Source organism: Thunnus thynnus, chromosome 7 (genome assembly GCF_963924715.1).
Source record: "Thunnus thynnus chromosome 7, fThuThy2.1, whole genome shotgun sequence".
Lineage (NCBI taxonomy): Eukaryota > Metazoa > Chordata > Actinopteri > Scombriformes > Scombridae > Thunnus > Thunnus thynnus.
In genome coordinates, this window is record NC_089523.1 from 1,292,342 (window position 1) to 1,316,329 (window position 23,988).

At 40.0% G+C, this 23,988-nt stretch overlaps 1 protein-coding gene across 2 annotated transcripts in view; it reads right to left on the reverse strand.

Moving 5' to 3' along the window:
- efhd1 (EF-hand domain family, member D1) overlaps positions 1 to 23,762 on the reverse strand; it is a 31,720-nt gene extending 7,958 nt beyond the window's left edge. The window contains exons 1-3 of one of the 2 annotated variants that reach the window (XM_067593760.1): positions 23,306 to 23,762; positions 5,550 to 5,697; positions 1,646 to 1,780 (exon numbers count right to left, since the gene is read on the reverse strand). In XM_067593760.1, the coding sequence (XP_067449861.1) occupies positions 1,646 to 1,780; positions 5,550 to 5,697; positions 23,306 to 23,589 (567 nt within the window). In that variant the 5' untranslated portion in view covers positions 23,590 to 23,762. Of the gene's footprint in view, positions 1 to 1,645; positions 1,781 to 5,549; positions 5,698 to 6,025; positions 6,125 to 23,305 lie in introns of those variants that run through there. The other variant, XM_067593762.1, reaches the window with a different exon arrangement.
- Positions 23,763 to 23,988: the final 226 nt, after the last annotated feature.

Below are 23,988 nucleotides of genomic sequence, written 5' to 3' on the forward strand. Positions count from 1 at the left end.
CATTTATTTTTCAACAGGACAATGACCCCAAACACACCTCCAGGCTGTGTAAGGGCTATTTGACCAAGAAGGAGAGTGATGGGGTGCTGCGCCAGATGACCTGGCCTCCACAGTCACCGGACCTGAACCCAATCGAGATGGTTTGGGGTGAGCTGGACCGCAGAGTGAAGGCAAAAGGGCCAACAAGTGCTAAGCATCTCTGGGAACTCCTTCAAGACTGTTGGAAGACCATTTCAGGTGACTACCTCTTGAAGCTCATCAAGAGAATGCCAAGAGTGTGCGAAGCAGTAATCAAAGCAAAAGGTGGCTACTTTGAAGAAACTAGAATATAAGACATATTTTCAGTTGTTTCACACTTTTTTGTTAAGTATATAATTCCACATGTGTTAATTCATAGTTTTGATGCCTTCAGTGTGAATCTACAATTTTCATAGTCATGAAAATAAAGAAAACTCTTTGAATGAGAAGGTGTGTCCAAACTTTTGGTCTGTACTGTACATACACACACACACACACATGTGTATATATATATATATATATATATATATATATATATATATATATATATATATACACACACACATATACATATACATATATATACATATACATATATATATATATATACAAGGTTCGGGTGTAATGGTACACAAAATCCACGGTTTGGTGTGTACTTCAGTTTTGGTATGTACTTCGATTTTGAGGTCATGATTCGGTACAGCAGAAAAAAAGAAAGGTAGAGAATAACGTTTTGGTCTTTTATTTTGAAAAATGTTGACATCCAATAATGGTTAATTGGCCAAAATTATTACTGAAACAGTTTAGTTGTGCTGCAGTGAAAAAGGAAAACAACCTTTCTGTTTCTTGCAAAGAGTCAGGACACCTGCTGACAGTTGTTTTATGATGATTTATGGTCTGTCTAACTGTATATAAAGTAGTTCAAACTAACTCCACCTCCAGCAGCCACAACAGTAATATGCTGCTTACACACTGATGCTTCAGTATTAATAATCTACTGATGTCATATATAATAATATATCAGTCAGATGGACCAAACCACTACTTTTACAATACTTGCAATACTTTTTAACTACATTTTCCTCTCTGAACTGGTTCTTACAACATGCTGTCTGACCACGTCAAAAATCTAATGTTTTTATCGTTGTTCTGAACGGCTTCACTCAAAGGCGGGGTGAAAAAACAACCGTCACAGAGGAGGAGGGGGCAACTGTCACAAAGAGGGGAACAGGGAGACACAATATCATTTCACTACGGCGATAACGGAGCATATTTTGATAATAGTTTTGCACTCAGTCAGTGTTTTAGGTCTCTCGTTAGTCATTCTGACAGCAGCGACACTGCAGGGTAACAGCTAACCAAGCTAACTTGGCTAAGCCGGCTAGCATACATCCATGAGCATGCTACAGCTAAGTGGTGCACTCCCAAAATGTTCCAGGTGGAACTCCAGAATTATTGTTCCGCACATCAGAGTAAGTGGATTATTAAACTATTTTGACAGTAATTGTTTGGTCACAGAGCATACCAAACCAAGGAAAGTCACGTACCAAACTGAACGTCCTGTACCGGTAACGGTTCAGGATGAATATATGTACCGTTACACCCCTAGTACAAAGTGTCATCATACCTTGGCTTCAAAGAAGTCTTTGGCCCCCATCACTCCCTCAGTGGAGACGTTGATCTCAGACAACCTGGCCAACGCCATCAAACCGCTCTCCTCCTGCAGCTCTCCAGCTGCTGCCCTTCGGAAGATCAGCAGGAACTGCAGTAAAATTAGTAGATATTCAGCCAGTTATGCATGTTACATCTCCAGTCATTCTGCAGATTTGACTTTGCTGTGTTCATGTGACAAACATGTTACCTAAGTTTGCGCTTCACCATGCTTGTACATCACATGAGGCAAAACTCCAATCATCCCCTTCTAGCTTTTCCCACCTCTGTTCTAATCTACAAAACCTGCAGGCCAGTTTGCTCTTTGACGCACATGCAATACATGAATCACCTCAGAAGGAGAAGCTCACTGAGGTCCACTGAGCGATGAGTGAGAACCAGAAGTCATGCCTCAATTCAGCTTTTTGTTCTAACTAGGGCTGTAACAATTAGTCAATTGGCAGAAAATTAATCTGCAACTATTTCGATAATTGAATAATCATTTATATCATTTTCGAGCAAAAATGTCAAACATTTCTGGTTCCAGGTTTGCTCGTCTTACATGACAATAAACTGAATGTCTTCGGACAAAACAAATATTTGATGATATCACCTTGGGCTCCAGGAATTTGTGATGCATATTCTAAAATATCTTCTGAGATTTTATAGACAAACAATTCATTGATTATCTAATAAATAATTGGAAGATTAAATCGACGATGAAATTAAACATTAGTAGCAATAGCACACAAACCAAATCAGTTGAAACTAACACCTAGCTTGAACACTGGCAAACTGTAAGTGCAAACTGTTGAGAAACACAGTAAGCAAAGTAATCAACAGTGACAAGAACAGGGCTGAATTAACCCACAAGGGTTAAAGGGACAGGTTCATAATTTTTCAAATCTGTCTTAAAACAACAGTCAGGTGCCCATATGAACACTGAAAGAGGTTTTTCTTGCTGCTGCTGACCAGTGTGTAAGATTTAGTGGCATCTAGCGGGACAGACTTAGCAGAGATTGAATATAATATTCATAAGTATGTTTTAATTAGTATATAATCCCATGAAAATAAGAATTGTTGTGTTTTCGTTACCTTTGAATGAGCCCTTTATATCTACATAGGGAGCGGGTCCTCTTCTACGGAGCCCATCATGTTGCACCGCCATGTTTCTACAGTAGCCCAGAACGGACAAATCAAACACTGGCTGTAGAGAGAGCTTTTCGTGTTTTTTGCAAGTTTTGCTGCCTTATTCATTTGGTTGCAATCTGCAACCTCACTGATAGATGCCACTAAATTTTACACACTGGTCCTTTAAAAGATGCCCTTCAAATGTGCTTTCAATGTAATTGATGGGGGCCAAAATCCCCAGTGTGACCACACAGTCATTTTATGCAAAAATGCATTTAAAAGTTGATGTGAAGCTTATATGAGTCTTCAGCAGTCTGAGTTAGTCATATCAAGTGGATATCTGACACATTTACAGTCTTTTTAGCGTCAAATTCCTTCTTTGTGTTTCCTCAGACAGTGTTTCCCTGTTGAGCTGCGGTGGAAGTAAAGTAACAAAAAGAGGAACTTTGGCACTAAAAAGACTGTAACGTTGAAAGATATCTACTTGATTTGACTCATTTAGACGCTGAAGCTTCATATTAGCTTCAGATAAATTTAAATACATTTTTGTACAGGAGGACTGTGGATTTCATCCCCCATCACTTACATTGTAAGTGCATTATGAAGGGATCTTCTAATGGTCAGTATCAACAGGAGGAATGATTACAGCAAGTAAAACCTGTTTCAGTGTTCATTTGGGCTCCTGACTGTTGTTTTAACACAGACTTGTTGTGAACCTCACCTTTAATAAAAAAAAAAAAACTGATCTGTGGACCCCAGTTCAGGCTGCAGTCACTCCCAACCTCCACCCCACCATCTCCAAGTTGTTTGAGTACATTTGATTCCATGCAAATGTACTTGAATATGTGCACTACGTACACATGTCATCAACTGAATTATTAGAAGTATCAGAATTAGGTTTGGACTCAAGGCCATTTTATTCGACAGGGCTGTCAAGATGCAGGAACTACCCTGAAGCTCTTATCAGTTCAGTTTAAAATAAGCCTTTGAGGGCCCTAAAGGCCAGAGGCAGTTGCTCCCTTTGCCTGGTTGGTAAGCCAGCCCTGGATAAGACTTCTTTTAATCTTACAAACTGCTCCTGTCCAGTGTGCAGGTTGTAACAGATGCCAAGTATGTTGTTAAATTAGTATTGTAACATACATGGATCAGTTCATCGATCATTTAAAGCATGATGTGCACCTCTATAGCCATCTGCGGTTAACTTCTACTGTATTTATGCATACATACTGTAGATACTGTGTGCCATTCATGCCTCTTTTTACAGTCCTAATGATTCTAGTATTCATAACACAATCATTACACAGCTGCACACATTAAAATTTGAACTTTACCTGTTACATAAAAGTCTAAAAAGGAGCTACCATTATCTTAAATGAGTGTTTCCCATATACAGGGTTTAGTAGGGTTGCATATGTGGGTATATTATATGGGTGATTGTCTTTGTATTTAAAGCTGATGATTAATGATAATATTAAGCAACCTCAACATGTATTTTGATAAAACTTTATTTCAAAACACGAATAAAAACAAAAAACAAATAATAATAACCAATTGAATTTAACATAAGCATCAAACTCTCAGTAAACAAACCAAAGAATACCACATGTCCGAAAAAGAGCAGGAGGAAGTTAATACTTATAATTTCCTGACCCCTCTATAATGCTCATTTCATAAACCTATATGTACTTACTGTTTATCACACATCCGAATACATTTATCTGATGATCAACAACAACAACAACAATAACAGCATCCACCACGAGTGTCACAGTCATGTCCTCATCCCTGTACCTCTCAAAAACAATTTTTTTGTACCTCTTTTTGAAATGATTTATACTTCTGCTTTCTTTAAGTTCTTCCTCTAACCCCTTCCACAAATTCAACCCCACAATTTAAAATACACATACTTTTGTGTGAGGTGGGATGTTTTTTAAAATTAAATTTTACTTTTAAATTGCAGCAACCCTCTCTGTCTGAGAACAGTTTTTATATGTTGCCAGGAAGTAGATTATTTCTTGCTTTGTAGAATATTTGTGCAGTCTTAAATTCTGCCAGGTCCATGAACTTCATAGCCTGTGATTTTGAACAGTTTATTTTGTTCATGATATACTATTCTTATGGCTCTTTTTGTAGTATGCATAATGATTGTAGGGTGCTTTTGTAGGTGTTTTTCCCCATATACCTTCACACAGTAATTCAATACAGCAATACAAGTGAACAATACAGAATGTACAATGCTTTATGATCCAGAATGTGCCTTGCCTTTCCCTGAACTCCAACGCTTCTTGCCAACTATGTTCTCATGTATCTTATATGAAGTTTCCAGCACATTTTGTGGTCACACCCAGAAATGTATTTTTATATATTCTTTCAATGTTGATATTGTTTATCATTACTTGTACTTTTGTGTCTGTTTTACAATTTCCGAAAAAAAATGTTTGTTTTTGTTCAGATTTAATGATAATTTGTTACTGTCAAACCACATTTTTTTCTTTTTCATTTCTGCTGTGATCAACTTAAAAAGCTGCTGTAAATTCTCCCCAGAACAAAAAAATATTCATGTTGTCTTTGAATAAAATGAATTTCAATAGACTTGATACCTTACATATGTCATTAATATACAGAACAAACAGTTTAACGCCTAATTGTTGTCTGTTTCCCATATAACTTTCAGCCAATTCTATTATATATGAATAAAATCACTTCCACTATCACTAAAAGCCACACACACAGTAATATGACACACTCACCTCTCTGAAGCTCAGTTTGCCATCAAAGTCTTCATCCACCTCTTTGATCATGTTCTTGAGGCCCAGGTGGGTCTGTGGAGCTCCGAGCTTCTCCATCATCAGCTTCAGCTCCATCAGGTCAATGAAGCCGTCTTTACCAGTGTCATACCTACAAAACACAAAGCCCACTCAGCGTTAGGTCCAACCAAGTACCCACTCTGGTAGCCTATTAAATACACAGATTGACAGACTTGAAACCCATAGCAATACAGGACTAGGAAACAAGCAGAGTCTTGGCATCTTGGTGCCAATACCAAAATGATTGGCCCAAGATGCCAACTCTCAGTGCTCAACAGTTTTCAGCTGGTACTTAAAAAGTATTGAGCCATTTACTCCCAGTTATTTTGTTATTTTTTTGTTGCAATTCATAGACTTTTCCTCAGTCTACGAATTCTGTTTATTTGGTATTTCTCTAAATGCCTGAACAACCATCTTACATCTGCATTTTGAGCTAATGAGGCTTCTGCAAGACTAGCAATTACTATCTCCTTTTCTGCCATGAATTTCACCCCGGATCATTGCATCCGAGCAAAATAGCTCTAGAACGTAGAAGGATTTTTGTCCCCACAAAGCTCTCACCTCTGTCACGACTGCACGTGACTGTGAGAGATTCAAGCAGCCAAGTCAGACAGCTGTTATCACCAACTGGATGAGCCAATGGCAAAGCCCACAGAGGCTTATGTCTGATAGGAAGCTTATTTATAGAAGCTTTCAGCAGCTGTGTGTGTGTGAGTAATACATAATGAAGTATCAGGCCTGCTGACCCCAGAGTGAGACTAATCTTTTCAGGCCAGAAACCAAGCCATTGTTTCATTACAGCTCTTCAAAAGGCCATGAGGGCCCTTCTCCCTCTGTGCTCTGTGTTTGAAAAGAGCTTTCATTTAGCAACTGTTAACTGGGAAACAATCAGCCTGACATTACATCATCCCATCCAAGATTAAGAGTCTCTGGGAAACCTTAAACCTCCCCCAAAGACTACATGCAGAGTAAGAAGAATACACTCCCACCAGCACCCAGCATTATTTGTAGCATTTTGGCTATTTTTTTTTTAACAACTATTGACGTATATCCTCAATAAGGATACTTTTGTTTGACCAAGACAGTAGCTGGGAATTCACACTCAGGTGGCATCATAACACACCTGAAAATGCTGGTCCTAGGAACTGAGAACAAGGGATGCACCAATCCAACCGACTGGATCAATACTATCCCTGATACTGACATTAATAAGCGAATCAGATATCGGCCAAATTAAAAACTGTTTTCTGCTCTGCAGCTATCTTTGATGTGCAATGTTATTGCCTATGTTATGACACTTCCTGCATGTTTTTCACAATAAATGCATTTTAATGTGAAAGCAGTGGTAAGCCTTTACAGTGAAACAGAGGTGCTAATGCCATTTGAGGTAACACTCCCAAAGATTTACCATATATAGTTTTTCTGTACTTTTTGTCATGAGGTTGTTTTTATATGACATGATTAACAAAGCTTGCTAAATGAGAGCGACTCAGAAAATAATGATTCATCATATTAATGACAAACTTTTAACCAAATGGAGGAGCTACATTGTTTAGCAGGACAGTTTTGGTTTGTGAGACATGGGATGGATTGCATGCATGCACAATGTTAGTGTTTTAGTGAAGAGATGCAGAAACATGTAATTATGCTGAGAGAAGCCTTTTCCTTTACCTGCCCCGGGGACACAGAGGACAGTGAGTGCAGCTTTGTTTATCACAGCGGCTCGGTGTGTTTGTCAGGCCTATATTCGTACACAACAGCAGTAACCAACAGCAGGAACTGTGTGTGTTACACTGAGCTGCAACTAAAAATGACTTTCATAAACGATTCATCTGTTGATTATTTTCTCGATTAATTAGTTGTTTGGTCTATAAAATATCAGAAAATGGTGAAAAATGTCGATCATTGTTTCCCAAAGCCCAAGATGATGTCTTCAAATGTCTTGTTTTTTCCTGACCAACAGTCCACAACCCAAAGATATTTGGTTTACTGTCATAGAGGACTAAAGAAACCAGAAAATATTCACATTTGAGAAGCTGGAATCAGCCTTGGCATTGATTCTACTAGTCTCTGGAACTCTTCTGGAGGGATGAAAACCATTCTTCAAAAAGATATTCCCTCATTTGGTGTTTTGATGATGGTGGTGGAGAGCACTGTCTAACACATCAGTCCAAAATCTCCCATAAGTGTTCGATTGGGTTGAGATCTGGTGACTGTGAAGGCCATATGATTCACATCATTTTCATACTCATTAAACCATTCAGTGACCCCTCGTGCCCTGTGAATTGGGATATTGTCATCCTGGAAGAGACCACTCCTATCAGGATAGAAATGTTTCATCATTTGATAGAGGTGATGACTCAGAACAACTTTTATTGATTTCCTCTATGGGGACAAGTGGACCCAAACCATGCCAGCAAAATGCCCCCCCCCCCCCCCCACAGCATAACAGAGCCACCAGATCCCATCAGTGTAGGGGTCAAGCATTCAGACCTGGACCAATTTTTCCTTTAATTTGTCATCAGTCTGTATATGATGGGATGTGAACTCTGGTCTCCAATGTAAAAGACACATATGCTGTATTTTTCACTGTGGTACACTGAGCAAACAACTTCCTGTGTTATCAGAGAAGATACTGTGGCAAACAGCGATGTACGCCATAGATTGCAGAAAAACATGGCAGCATTACATCACTCTTAGGCTTATGAAGGGACTTCCTGTGGCAACCATCTTCACATGCACAAACACACAATGCAATGTTCATTTAATTAGTCTGTATTTGACAACTGCTGTGTATATTGGTATGTGACAGCCGCTCCAACAACTGATCATCTGCCGAATATAGCCATGATTACTGAGCATTTGATGGACAAACTTATTCAAATGAAAAGACCAATGGCTGAGTGTAGAATATCATCATTGCATTTAACTAACTGTGACTGAAATGACTGTAACTAATTCTAAGGGACTGATTACAGCCAGAGGGAGGGCCTCTTCTCTTAGCATAGCATTCCTGTACTGTGAACACAAAGGCATGGACTTGTTTGGCTCTTCTTTCTGGGAGCACTGGAATGCCAGAGGCACACAAAGCAGGGTGTTCCCCTGCTGCCATCTGCCAATGAGCAGAGTGGGCATCAGTGCCATGGGCACACAGGAATGTCCTTTACCAGAGACAGTCTCTCATCTACAGTGCTTTTTCTTGTTTGTCCTTCATAGTTTTCTATGACTTACTACAGTACACAGAAAATAAAGTGGCTGGTGAAAGACACACTCTTCTTGATGGTTAACTGTGTCTTTGCCATTGTGTGTGAGCCTGGTTGTTAGCTTGCCAGCAGTTTTAGTTACACTTCTGTCTGTACGAAATATTTAAAAGCTAATATTAAACTGTTGCTAACATTTTAGCATGCTAACAAAACAAACAGGAAAACAAAGGTACTATAGCATTAGAATATTAATAAACAAACATTTTCATGTAATGATTAGCAAGGTAATGTAAAATACTGCACGCATGCATGTTAGCTTGCCAACTGCTAGCTATGCAGTGTTTCCCACAGGCTGAGAATTTAATTGTGGTGGTGACTAATGTACATGCTGAAACTCATGCAGTTTAGGGGGAAAGAGTGTAATGAGGTTATTTTCTGTAACTACAATTTTCAGATGTTCCCTAAACACCTCACTTGCATTCTATCGGTAGATACTACTCCAATGTTCCCTAAACTTCTCACATGTAGACGATGGGTAGACACTACAATTTACAGATGTCCCCTAAAAGCCTCACATGCAGACTATTGGTGGACGCTACAATTTACCAATGTTCCCAAAACACTTGACATGCAGACTATGGGTAGATGGTAGCCAGGCATCTGCACACAGAGGAGCCTCTAGTCCCTACTCAGTTACTGCAGCACACGCAACTCAGACAGGTGTGTGGCCAAAAATTAGTTCGTTTGGAAAGAGTGAAATAAGGCATTCTAAGATATACCTGCAAGGCAGTCCTTCTTCTCTGACATCATTGCCAAAAACAACAATAATGCATGTGCCTTATTTGCTACTGTCGACAGGCTAACAAGCCTTCCTGTGTCCACAGCCCCTGAACATCTATCCATCAAGGCTTGCAATGAATTTGCTTCCTTCTTCACTGACAAAATTCAGACAATTAGACAAGCAGTCAGTGCCTCCATATCAGGTGCAGGACATGTGTTGTCCCTGTGTCCACTTAAAATCAATTTGAGTAGTATGACACAATTCTATCTGATCAACCACAAAAACCTGGAGGACATTATACATCTGCAATCCTCCTCTTGCTGCCTTGATATTCTGCCTACAGGCTTTTTCAAAATTGTTTCAAACTGCATGGCCTCAGATGTACAGATTGTCAACACATCTCTTCTCTCCGGTGTCTACCCACAGGCCCTGAAGACTGCCGTCATCAAGTCACTCTTAAAAAAGAACAATCTAGACACTTCACTAATGAGCAACTATAGACCCATATGAAACCTCCTGTTTTTAAGAAAAATCATTGAAAAAGCTGTTTTTCAACAGCTGAACAACTTTGTGGCACTAAACAATCGTTTTGATGTCTTTCAGTCAGGATTTCGACCACACCACAGCACTGAGACTGCTCTTGTTAAGGTCTTCAATGACATACACTTAAACACTGACAGTGGCAGAATTACAGTATTAGTATTACTGGATCTCAGTGCCACATTTGACACGGTTGACCACTACATATTACTAGACAGACTAGAAAACTGGGTGCGATTTTCTGGCACAGTATTTAGCCTAACTGGTTTGAATCCTACTTAAAAGGGCAGGGACTGTTTTATGATTATAGGTAATTACACATCTGAGCGGACAAAAATGACATGCAGGGTTCCCCAAGGCTCCATTCTGGGGCCTCTTCTGTTCAACGTCTACATGCTCCCACTAGCTCAGATTATGGAAAACAACAAAATATGTTACCACAGTTATGCAGATGACACACAAATTTACATAACCATATCACCAGGGGACTATGGTCCAATACAAGCACTGAGTAAGTGCATTGAACAAATCAATGATTGGATGTGCCAGAATTTTCTTCAGTTAAACAAAGACAAAACTGAAGTAATTGTTTTTGGAGCCAAGGAAGATCATGTAAAAGTAAGCACTCAGCTTCAATCGATAATGTTAAAAACTACAAACCAAGCCAGAAATCTTGGTGTAGTCATGGAGTCAGACCTGAATTTCAACAGCCAAATTAAGACAATTACAAAGTCAGCCTACTATCATCTGAAGAATATATCAAGAATTAAAGGACTTAGGTCTCAGCAGGATTTGGAAAAACCTGTCCATGCATTTATCTTCAGTAGACTTGACTACTGTAACGCTGTCTTCACAGGTCTCCCTAAAAAAATAAATCAGCTGCAGCTGATTCAGAATGCTGCTGCTCGAGTCCTCACTAAGACCAAGAAAGTGGATCATATCACTCTAGTTCTCAGATCCTTACACTGGCTTCCTGTCTGTCAAAGAATTGATTTTAAAATACTGCTGTTAATTCATAAAGCACTGAATGGTTTAGGGCCAAGATACATTTATGATCTGCTGCTACATTACGAATCGTCTAGACCTCAGGTTGTCTGGGACAGGTCTGCTTTCTGTCCCGAGAGTCAAAAATAAACCTGGAGAAGCAGTGTTCAGTTTTTGTGCTCCACATATCTGGAACAAACTCCCAGAAAACTGCAGGTCTGCTGCAACTCTCAGTTCTTTTAAATCACAGTTTGCCGCTGCCTTTTATTAAACCAAATTTGGAGGTTAATATTTTATACTGTACTGTAACTTTTATTCTCCTGTTTTATCTGTCTTATTCTGTTTTAGCTTCTTTTTATTTCCACATTTAACACTTTCAAATTGCATTTAAATGTCTTTTTACTTGTGTTGCTTTTATATTCTGTCTTGATGCCTTTTATGCTCTATATAAAGCACTTTGAATTGCCTTGTTGTTGAAATGTGCTATACAAATAAACTTGCCTTGCCTTGCCTTGCCTTGCCTTGCCTTGCCTTGCCTTGCCTTGCCTTGCCTTGCCTTGCCTTGCCCTGCCCTAACCTAAATTGAAACAGTTATTTTATTTATCTGGGCATGTCTTAATCTACCTGGGCATGCTGCCTAATTAGAGCCTATGTATGGAAAATACTGAGCTGGCTATTTCCCTTTTTCACCTCACCTTTTTTTTGTACGAAACTTTGTCCAAGTGCAGAAGAGGAATACTTTTCTTTATTTATTCTTTGATAAAACACATATTTCGGTCTTGTTTATTAATTGGTAAAATTATATATAAAACAGCATAAAAAACTTGCAGCTGAAAACATCCTATAGCAGGCTAATTTTCTTATCTGGATAATGAGACATCGAAGTATTCCCTTGTTGGAATTAGTTATTTATGGTGACACAACACTATCTTAAGATGTATTTATTTATTGTCCTTATTTAATAAGGAACACTGTCAAAATGAACAGCCCTTAGCTTTGGTAACTTGCAACCATTAGCCTACCAGTGGACAGCTCAAGATGGCTGTGTGACTGCAAAGTTGGTTGTGTGAAAAATACTGTGCATTGATTGACATTTGACGTGATATCCATTAAATTTGGCTTCAATTACTCTTAACTATGCATTGTTGGCTGACGAGGGGGCATCCATATTTGTTGGGTTTTCAGGCACTTCTGCATTATTGAGTGCCAAGTTGTATCAGAGCTTTCGTCATCAACGACTTGGATGTCAACAGCATTTACAAGTCAGAAACTGGTCATTATGATAACTATATAACATGAAAGTAGCATTAGACAGGTTCCACTGTTCAACAAATACATGTTTAATGTAAAGCATCACCATTGGTGGGATTGGACACTTTTGGAGACCAATTCTCTAATCTGGGTTGGAAAGACTTTCACAATAAAAAACCCCACTACTCCAAGGTAATGGACAGCAAAGAACTAAAGCAGAGTTTACACACTGAGAGCTACAAGGCTTAACATTTTTTATATCTTACAAAATTGTTTTTACTCTAAATCCAAAGTGTGTTTCATTCATATCAGTGAAGAGTGTGAGTACTTCATTTGAGAGAGAACTTGTGCCACGTTGCTTGTGACAGTCTGGACTGAGCCTCATTGTTCTGCAGCTTCCATTTTAATTATAGATGCCTGAGCTTTTGGAATGAAGGAACTCACTTTCTCTGCTAGTATACATCTCCATCTTCCCCATTATGACCCATTCAGTTCAGCTCAGCTCTAGGGGCTCTCTTGTGTTGCAGCACAAAAAAAATTACAATGCAAAAGTAGCACACTGTAGATAAAATACAGAGTTCAAGATGACCAACATAAATCCATCAAAAACAAAATTTCACTTTGGTACATCAGCAAGGATACAGGAGCAAATCTGGAAATACTCAAACCTTGCTCTAAAGTATTTATATATAATCATGACAATGTCTATTACAGCTTGATGAAATGCTGAAAACTGAAATATGCCTTTAAGCCAAAAGCTCCCTGAGGAAGAAAACTGGGTCACCAGGCGGTGGTTGCCCCATGGGAATGTGGACTGTGTGAATAGGATCAGTGCAGCGAAAGGAGTGAGACTAAAGAGATTTGAGACAGGGGAAACTGAATCTCCTACATCACAAACAAGTTTTGAGGTTAAAAACGTGATTGTGTTGAAATGCAGCTGGTGGACTATGAAACTTCCCTGCTTCAGCCTGCTACAGGCCCAGCTTATCCATACTAACAGCACTTTGTGGGTGCTCCAATTCTTATGTGGGGGAAATTCAGTGGAAAACAAAACAATAAGGGCAGTCAGCATCATCTGACTAACCACCGGCACAAAACTAATAGGACAAAGGTCAAAGGAGAAGAAGCCTGGAGGCCTGAGATATCTCAAATCTAGAGAATGAGCTGTATCTGTGGATTCTCTGTCACCACATGAGCCAATCATATCTTTTGTGACAAACTAACTACTAACTACTAACTACTATGGAGTTGAAGATGCTCCTGTGCAGATAGCAGACAGTAATCGCAAATCTTACATGCCAAATCATCCCAGTGTGACTCAAGTTTCATTCAAATCCAATGAAGGGGGGACAAATGGCGGAACGCTTAGTGCGCAATTACTGAAATGCTGCAGGTTTTGTGATGATGAAACAAGTGTGTGATTGGTCTCACTCCTATAAACAGAATTAAACTAGCTAAAGTGACTTTGCTCACCTTTGTTGAGCCTGAAACCCACTCGTTGCTGCTCGCGGTTTTAATTTTGGCCGATAGCGCTGCTTCCCTCTGCGCAAAAAGGTGTAAATCTGCTAATTGCCACTTGAAGCTATATTTTTGCTGTATATTGGTTCAGCGGTCAAACTCACAAGTAACGTAAGGCAAAAATTCACTTTGCATTCTGTCTGAATGCGCCATTATACATGTAGCGTTAGTTGTGTTTTCTTTCATTTTGCTACAATTAGCCCAGCATGTCAACCTGCCCACTAGACAGTACAGTACAGTACAGTACAGTATAGTACGGGCATGATCAAAGGTCATTTGTAAGGGGAAAAAAGATCACTCTGTAACACTTACAATGAGAGCAGCAGTCATAAGATTTTCACAGTTCCAGCAATCAAGCGTACGTCATGTATGCTGGTTTAGTTCAGGCAAATATCCACATTCTCTGGTAAAATGATGACAAATAAGTCCTTATCCTCCTTCTAAACATAGAAAATCAGCCATGATAACTCATGTTGCGGTGACTCTGCTGTTGTTGTGTGGTGTCAGTGAGAAATCGAGACAGCTCTTAGAATGAAGAAACTCAAGCTGCCATAGGACACCTTTATGAATTGATACTTCGAAGTAAAGAAGAAGAAACCGTGACCATCACTTTTCTCTGCTGTATGTGTTTGAAGTGGGCATTTCCAAATTAGCTCCAGTCAGTCAAATGTAGCATTCCTTTGATTCTATCTGTTCATTGTTGTATATAATGATTAATGTTCATATCTAGGTATTTGAGTTTTGTGAGAAGACAAATAAAGCCTTTAGACACAGGGCAGTGCAGTGTTACTTCATGTCAGTCACCAGAATAAAACAATTTTCCTCTGTGGGTTCATGTGGCTCAGATGACACAGAAGTCTCCAAAACTGTCCAACGTGACTTCATGTTTACAACTGTTGGTTCATTTGAAGTTAAACTTGAATGGACCAAAACTTCAAGACAAATAGGGACAGAGGACATGAAGTATACTAGGAGTGTAACTGTGTGTGTATTCATGCTGAACTATTCAGTTCAGTGTGACTAACTTCACCTTATGAACCAAATATTCACTATTACAGCTTGATTCCACCGGGCACGTCTGCATCGCGTTCTGGCTATCCGCTCCGCTAAACATACACACCTAGTCTATTTTTGACGCGTCAAACTGCACAGAGCAGATCAAGCCGGGAAGGAAGTCAGACACAGGAACAGCATAGAGTATTGAGTCAATTTTCAAAATAAAACACGCTTTGCAGACTCCCGATTGTATATCACATCACTACATCAACATTACATTATAACCGGTGGCACCAGGCCAGAAGTCAACCGGTCAGAGGATATTGGTCACCATGGACACCTACAGGTTCATCTTGGAAAATCACTAGTTTTTATGACACCACTGTCGCCATGACTGCCCTGGTCCTTGGCTTCCTCTCCAGGTCGAGGGGTGGCTCTCTTCTCTCTGGCACTGCCAGAGCAAAACGCTCCGCTTCACAAAAGCTCCCAGTGGGGTATGATGCCGTGTGGAAGACGGAACAAAACTGGGTCGCAGCTGGAACGTGATGCAGCCATGCCTGGTGGAGTCAAGGCGTAAGTATTCCACCCAGAGAGCTTTGGCAGTGGGACAGCTGTTAACTGTGCTATGTGTGATATCATCAACACAAACTCTGATATCGTTTACATCTATTATTTGGAACTGTTATTTCCCACTAAGTTACAGTGAAACTGAACTAAAAGAGGTGGATCAAGTGAAATATATATATATCTATGCTTTGGGTCATTGCAGGGAATGTTGCAATATTTCCATGTTTTTGTTTTGCATCAAATGATTAAGTACCTAATGTAGATTTGTCAGGTAATTTAATTCACTGGATTAACCAAAAGCAGTCTGAGCCATCTGGGTATTTTATTTATAAACAGCTCCTTGAGTGAATTTCTAAAAAAAATTAATATATTCATATTATAAAATTACATATGCTGTGATTTTATCCATATTGCACACCTAATGGTAACAATAATTTTTTGGAGGGTTGCAACAAATTATTATTTTCATTATCAAGTAACTTTTTTTATTACTTTGTTAGTCTCTTTTAGTCTATCAAATGTTAGAAATCACAATCACAAATCAAAATTTCTCAGAGCCCAAAGCATCCAAAACACAAACATATTCAAAAGATAATTATATTAATCAGGAAAAAACGACAAATCATCCCATTTTAGAGGCTGGAACCAGCAACTCTTCTGCACTTCATTATTTATTTTTTTAATGATTAAGAAATTAACTGATTATAATACACACGATGACTGTGATAAGTTTCAAAATGTCATGAGTGAGCTTGCAGGAAACTTTGGGGTTTGGAGGTGCTACAACAAAATCAGGTCAATTTTTGTAAATCTGATTATAGGTCAACTAATTCTGAGTATGCATGCAATATTTCAGGTCTGAGTGTAAACTGTGACTCACTGCACCAAAAAGTGCTCCAAATCAACTTAACAAAGAACTTTGATGGTAAATTTGGAGTAATGATGAATTGTCAGCAGTTGAAATGAAACCAAGTCAGTTCATGTAGAAACAAGTGTTGATGTGCGATTACAGCAGCGAACAAAGATGTTATTGTCAAATCATGAAGGGTCTGCCCCTGAGGAAATTGCCAAAGACAATAGTTGCCCTTATCCTCCAGTTGAAAAGTACACCAACACACAATGACTGTGAACTATGGAGTCCTGTAATCAGTAAATGTCATCAACATCTGATAAGTCAACAAACTGTATATAAATTACAAAGTTCAGGTGAAAAAAACTCAAACCCTGTTTTTGATACTGTTCATGTTCTGCATTTTTCAGCAATAGCCATGCAATGTACTTACACTCTGTAATTACCTCTCTATAGTAGTTTTCATTGTTAGCGGTGGAGTCCGCCACTCCTGCACTGGATTCAAATTACCTACCCACACGAGGGATTCACAGGAAAAAAACTTCAGTGTAACACCACTAAACTGTAATGTCACCTCATTGATAAATTCCATATCAGCCTCATTGTCTACTGATCGCTGTCCTACAGTGGTGTTACAGCTGTATGAAGTCACACAAACCGAACATTTCCTACTGCTGCTGCTTCACTTTAAAAGCACTAAACCATATGAACCAAAGGGTGGCTTTTATTGTTGCGTAACTACAGGAAATGGACTGATCGTAGCACTAATGTGTCTCCGTGACACGACTTTTCTGAAATTTTTGTCATTGCATAATTATTGATTATTGCAAGGGAGGAATGGAACAAGAAGAAACAACCACTGGCACTGTGCACACAGCATTAGGTTGCATCTCAGTTGCTTATAGCATTATGGAAAAAGGTAAATTACTGACTCCTTCTTTATTGAAACAACGAGACCTGAAGAATCGCATCTTTCCCTGACTGACTGACTGACTGACTGACTGACAAAGTGATGAAGTTACACCATTGATTGGCTGAAGGCAGCAAAAGCTTGGGACAGCCAAGTATCCCAAAATGCATTTTGCACCAACCAGCAGTGATCAACAATGGCAGAGATTTTGAGCCAGGCTAAAAGCTGTTGTAAACACAATCACACCACTGAGTGTTTGCTGCACTCAGTGGTGGATACATGTGATTTAGAACTGAACTCTGATATATCTTATTCCTCTGTGCCATAGACCTAGTTTGCTTAGAAATGGCTCCAAAGACTAACAACAGCGATCACATTTTCAGTTTCCACAGAGTAGTTTTGAGTAAGGCAAATGCTACTGAGCATGTGCAGGGACACATTTCCGTTTACACAGCTTCTACAGCTTGTTGTGCTATATATCAGGACCTCTTGACTTTATACTAAAATTATTTACAATGTACAAAGTAGTACCAGGGGTGGGAATCACAGATGAACTTATGATACTATCACAATATTCTTCCCACGATAACAATATATCACAACAAAAGGTGATTCTGCGATACAGAATATGACAAATAAAGAAACGTTTATTTCAAAAAGCAAGAAATAGGTAATGTACAATGTTTATTAACAGTACATTAGTTTCACAGACAAGAAATGCCACCAAGTATAAATATCAGCACACTGCAAATTGTAGCCTCATTTTGTTTCAGTATCACAACATTGATAACTGTAGCCTCAGTTTGCATCTCTCACAGAGCTGCTGGTAGAGTTAGTAAGCCTGATAAGAGACAACAGAGAGGCAACATTGTACTAATAACCAAAGATTTATTCCTTTTCTGTTGCAGTAAACACAACACACGATGCATCAAAAACTAACTGTGCTATATTCAGAGCTTTGCAAAATATTCAGGGCTGACGAGTCACGCCGGAAAGTTAAACATTAATATGATAAATAGCAAGGCTACATACTGACACTCCCACACAGACACATACACATAGCCTCTCATAGAGTCGCGAGCTCAGCTACAACACAGGTACCAAACAGAAACTTGTGTTTCTAGTGACTGTCAAAGCTCCAACAGACTTTCTGTGTTTCCAGCGCGTACACAGAGAGTCTGACAACAGCTGCTCATGGCCGATTATTTTGCTTGCATTTCTTCTTTGCTGTTACCTACAACTGCCATCCATCTGACCATCACCAGTCTGTTCGTTGCCGCCATAAGGAGGCGGAGGGTAGTGGCACTCCTTTAGTGGTAAGTCAAAGTAGCTGAATCTATTCTGAGTAGAACCCAACCAATATGGGATTTTTGAGACCGATACTGATACCGATTTTAGGGGGGAAAAATTCACTGAATACCGATATAGCTGCCAATAGAGTGAATTTTGAGCTGGAATGAAAATGAGATTGGAATGAGATTGTGCACCGATTTTTGCACCAATATGACTACACAAAGGTACTCAGAAGGCTGCTTTCTTAAACAAATAACTTTATTAAAGAATATTTAACATTCTTATATATTGTCAACCAATTTGAGAAATGAACACTGAGAAAATAAAGTATAAATAAAAATAAAATAGTTAAATAAACATCAGTACTGTTCAGTATCAGTCAATTGCTGATCACTTCAATAAAGAATGCTGCTAGGGCTCCCTCAATCAAAAACAATAACAAAAGACAGAGTTTGATGAAGTAGCGTGGGATCATGGGAGTTGTTGTTTTCATTGTTAAACAACCACCATTGATATCATTGCAGTCAGCTTCTCCCGGTTAGGTTCTTCTTTCTCAATAAAACTATCTTTGGCTATGTGTAGATGCTACAGAGAGCACACACAAAAACCAAGAATTTCATTTTGTTGTTTGTCTCACAGAATTAACGTTAATTTACTACAGCTGACTGCATTTCCTGGGTACAGTTGTCTTTATAGCCAGCATTATTTTTATTTTTACTTAAAGAGGACATAATATGCTTTTTTGATTTTCTGTTCTGTATGGTGTTGGATATGTTAAACATTTGAACAGTTCATTTGAACAGTTTAAAAACTTTCAAGAATTCAAGATTTAGTTTATTGTCATTTTCTTGTGTACTTGTATACACAAAAAAATGAAATGCTGTTCCTCCCAGCCCACAGCAGTGCAACAACAACAGGAAGGATAAAGATATATATCTAAAAACCCCTTTTAAAAAAAACAATTAAAACATGTAAATCCCAAAGAGAAAAATTTAAAAAACAAACAAAAAAAGAACGAACAGTTAGCAGCACAGTGCATTAAAGTGCATTTGGAGAGAAAGTACATGTCTCAGTTTGATGTAGACAGCTGATGCATGATCCCGACTGCTTGCAGGTAAAAGCTATTTAGCATTCTGCTGAATTTGGCACAGATGCCCCCGTACCTCCTCCCACACGGCAGAAGGGAAAACAGACTATGAGAAGGGTGGTGGCGATCCTTGATGATGCTGGAGGCTCTGCAAACACAGCGTTGATGGTAAATCTCCAGCAGGAAGGGGAGTGGGGCATAAATGATCTTGCTAGCTTATCTTCACTATAGTGTTTGGATGATGTTGTTCGGATGCTTTACAGTTACCGTACCAGGAAGTGAGGCCGTAGGTTACAATGCTTCCAATGGTGCCTCTGTAGAGGGTGAAGAGGGCTGGATTGGGGAGACTTGACTTTTTAAGTCTCCAAAGGAGATGGAGCCGCTTTTGTACCTTTGAAGGATGGCCAAAGTGTTATTGGTTGAGGTCAGGTCATCTGCTAGGTGCACTCCTAGGAACTTGATGTTACTGACCCTCTCCACAGCGGCGCCATATGATGTTGCCTGCTGTCCCTCCTGAAGTCAATCACCATCTCCTTTGTTTTGCTGACATTGACGGAGATATTGTGGTATTCACACCAGGCCATTAGCTGCTCCAACTCCATCCTGTATGCAGATCCATCATTATTGCTGAGAGGACCCACTACTGTTGTATCATCGGCAAACTTGATGATTTGGTTGGTGTTGAATCTGGCAGTACAATCATATGTAAGAAAGGTGAACAGCAGGAGGCTCAGGATGCAGCCCTGGGGTGAACCTATTCTCATTGAGATGGATTTTGATGTGTGGGTGCCAACTTGACTGTCTGCTGCCTCTGGAAGTGGAGGACCCAGTTGCAGGTGCCAGTGTCCACATCCAGCAACCTAAGCTTCTCCACCAGCTGTTTTGGTATGATGGTATTAAATGCTGAGCTGAAATCGATGAAGAGGATCCTGGCATGGGTGTTCTTCCCTTCCAGATGTGACAGACTGAGGTGGAGTGTGGTAGCTATTGCATCTTCTGTGGATCTGTTGGCTCTGTATGCAAACTATAAGGGATATAGGTTTGCAGTGAGGCGGGCCTTGATGTGCTGCATGACAAGCTGCTCAAAGCACTTCATAACTATGGGGGTGAGGGCAACGAGGCGGAAGTTGTTCATACAGCGTGGGTTTGACTTTTTGGGCATGGGAGTGATGGTCACACTTTTGAGGCAAGTGGGCACCACTGCTTGACTGAGGGAGATGTTGAAGATGTCTGCAAAAACATCTTTCAGCTGTTCTTCAAAGTCCTTAAGAACACAACCAGGTATGTTGTCCGGCCCCGCAGCTTTGCATGGGTTGACGCTGGCGAAGGCCCTCTATAACCCAGCTGTGGACAGTTGGAGTATGTGGTCGCTGGGTGGTGGTGGGAGTATCTGTGCCCGGTTGTTGTTGGTTACCTCAAAACGTGCACAGAAGTCATCGAGTATGTCAGGTAGGGAGGGGTCTTTATGGCATGCCTGCGGGGGAAGGGGCTTGTAGTCAATTATTGTTTTGAAACCTTGCCACAAGCACTGTGTGTCTTTATTGTCAGTGAAGTGGCTGTCAAGTTTCTGTCCATACAGCCCCTTCGCCTCCCCAGAGCTTACCAGATCGCAAGGCTACTCTATCTGCTCTGTGGAGTGTTAACCCATCCAGTTGAATCACAATGTCAACGATGTTTTTATTTAGCCATGTCTCTGTAAACACAGAGACACAGCAGTCCCTCTCGCTGCACTAGGAAGCTCTCAAAAGTCTGATATAATCATTTTTGCTGTCCAGAGAACAAATATTAACCAGCATGATTGTTGGAACTGCCGGTTTGTATGGGTTTGCAGTTAGCCTAGCTTGCACTCCTCCACACTTACCCTGCTTCTGCATGCCGTCACACCGCTTCTGATGTTTCCTCTCCTGTGCAGCTCCAAGCAAGACCATGGTCCCCTTTGGGCCCACTGGGTGTAGCAGACCAAGCTCACTCAGCTGATTAAGCTCTCTCAACCAATAATTCTTGTAGCAAAAATCTTTTTTTACAAATGTCCAAAAGAAACTGACGATCATAGACATATTTCCTTCGCATTCCACACGATGACACAGACGTAGACATGGACAAAGACACTACATAGTTGGAAATAGGAGAGGCTGCTGAAAATGTTGATCACGCTGCCATCACACTAGCTCATGGAGAGAGATAGAATGCCATCAACAAGGAACCCTTCATTTCTCTTTACAAAATAACTCTTCAGTTAACCTCCCCAGTGCAGTTTCTCTTTTGGAAATGTATGTAGAAATGCTACTTGCAAATCAAAAGTCAGGGCCTCAACCTGCTCTGTTCACTTTGTTTGAGACAGCCATAAACAGCCATCCGTTCTGTAGCCTTGGTTACTAAGGTTTTTCCATGTGTTGTTGAAGTTGTCCACTCTCATATTTCTGATCTGATTTTGGCTCGAACATGTTCAGATAGATTTGAGAAGCTAACAATTTGACTGAAGAACAAGAAAAAGTAGTAATCCTGCTACAATAGTTTGTTCAATGGTTTGTTGACGTAGCCTCCAGAGCTGGTGAGGTGCAGCTTCCAAGGGCTGGCCAATCAGAACAGAGCGGGTTCATTAAGAGGGGGGCCTTAAAGAGACAGGAACTAAAATGACCTGAAGGACTGCATGAAGGGCCAGAATAAGATAAATAAGGAGTTTTTAACTGTAAATCATGCAAATATATTCTAGTAGATTAAAAATATGTACCTGTAAATGTGCATAAAATGTCCCCTTTAAACCCACCATCGTCAACATACAGTTATAGAAAACTCACTAAGTGGGGTTAGAAAATGTGCCTGTTGCCTGTTTGATGCAGTACATGTTCATCTCTATTTTTGCTCCATGTGTAAATGATGATCATTTGCGTACTGTGTTTGTTTCCATGTGTTGTTGGATTCCATTGTTTCTACAGGTCCTGCCTCACTGTTAGTCTACTTTGGTAGGAGGAGATTTCACTCTGAGTCTCCTAACAAACCCCTCGGTATGGAGGGAAATGTTTGCATCTTGGGAATGTCATAATAACACTGTCATGAAGTGTTTGAATAATTTCTCCAAACTATAAAAATGCTTCTTTCAATGCCCCTCACGTTATTAGACGAGCAACAAGGAAAAAAATATTTAACAGAAAATGTAAAATGGTGCAATTGTAAACTCTAAAATAAATATAAATACAATACAAGAAGAACTGAAAAATAAGGAGGTCGGCTGTAAACCATTTCAATAAAATTGTTTACTTCAGCAATTAGATTAGCTATTTAGAGCCATATCACTTCTAGGAGTCCATTATACATTTCAGTTATGTGTCAATAAAACCCCTCAATATTACTGGAGATTGTTAGCATGCCAAACCGTGACGAGTCAACCTAATCTGCCTCAGTAATAGAGCAGCTCAGAGCTCTCTCCTCTGATCACGACACAGGGCCACATGAAAGATATGTACAAAGAAGAAGGAAAAATGCCAGTTAATTGCGAGGAGGCCTGCAGTGATCAGAGAGTGAGTCAGTTTTAATCAGTGAGCGGAGTGACAGCCAGGGCTTTCACCTGGAGGCTTCACGTCAGCAACTCCGTTAATCTCATCATGAGCTTCCAGCCTACATGCTCATTCAGTCCCAATCCGCAGGACTGCCAATAAACACGACGGATCACATGAACAAACAATTGAGACCTCAGCTATTGTTTAACAGTCTCTGCTTACCGTTTGAACATCGTCTCCATGTCCTTAATCTGTTTGCGGGAGAACTCCTTGAACTCTGTGTAGGGGTTGAAGACGCGGGTCGGTCGAGGAGCAGCGTTGCCCTCATTTATGTCCAGCCTGCGGGTCAGTTTGGCGGACAGCTCGGAGGACGAGTCGCCGCAAGCTGCCTCAGGCTCCTGCGGTTTGGGTCTGACCGGGCTCTGCTCGGGCTCCGGCCTCGGCTCAGCCTCCTGCGTAGCGGCCAGCCGCGACTGCAGCTTCCTAGCCAGCTCGTCAGATGCCATGCTGAGGATGCGAGACTGCTCACTGCGGCTGTCAGAGAGAATAGAGCCTGGCAACCGCTTCAAGTACCACTATCAAGCTGCCACAAGCCCCGCGACAACAGAAACAGAGAACAGTGCTTCCGGTTTGTCAGAATAAAGCGAACTCCTTTTTCACAGAAACCAAACAATTTGACGAAACATGTACACGCAGATAAAGCTACCAATAAAAAATAATAAAAAGAAAATCGTTACGAATCAATTACTGTAATTTTTAGAATAAAGTGAACAGTATAGTTCCTCTTTTAGTGCTGCAGTGTACGTTGAACTATCATTGAAATAATAATAGTAATAATAAAGAGAAGAAGAAAAACATTTTATTAATGTTTTCAGCCAAAAAAGAGTTAAGATCATGTATAGATT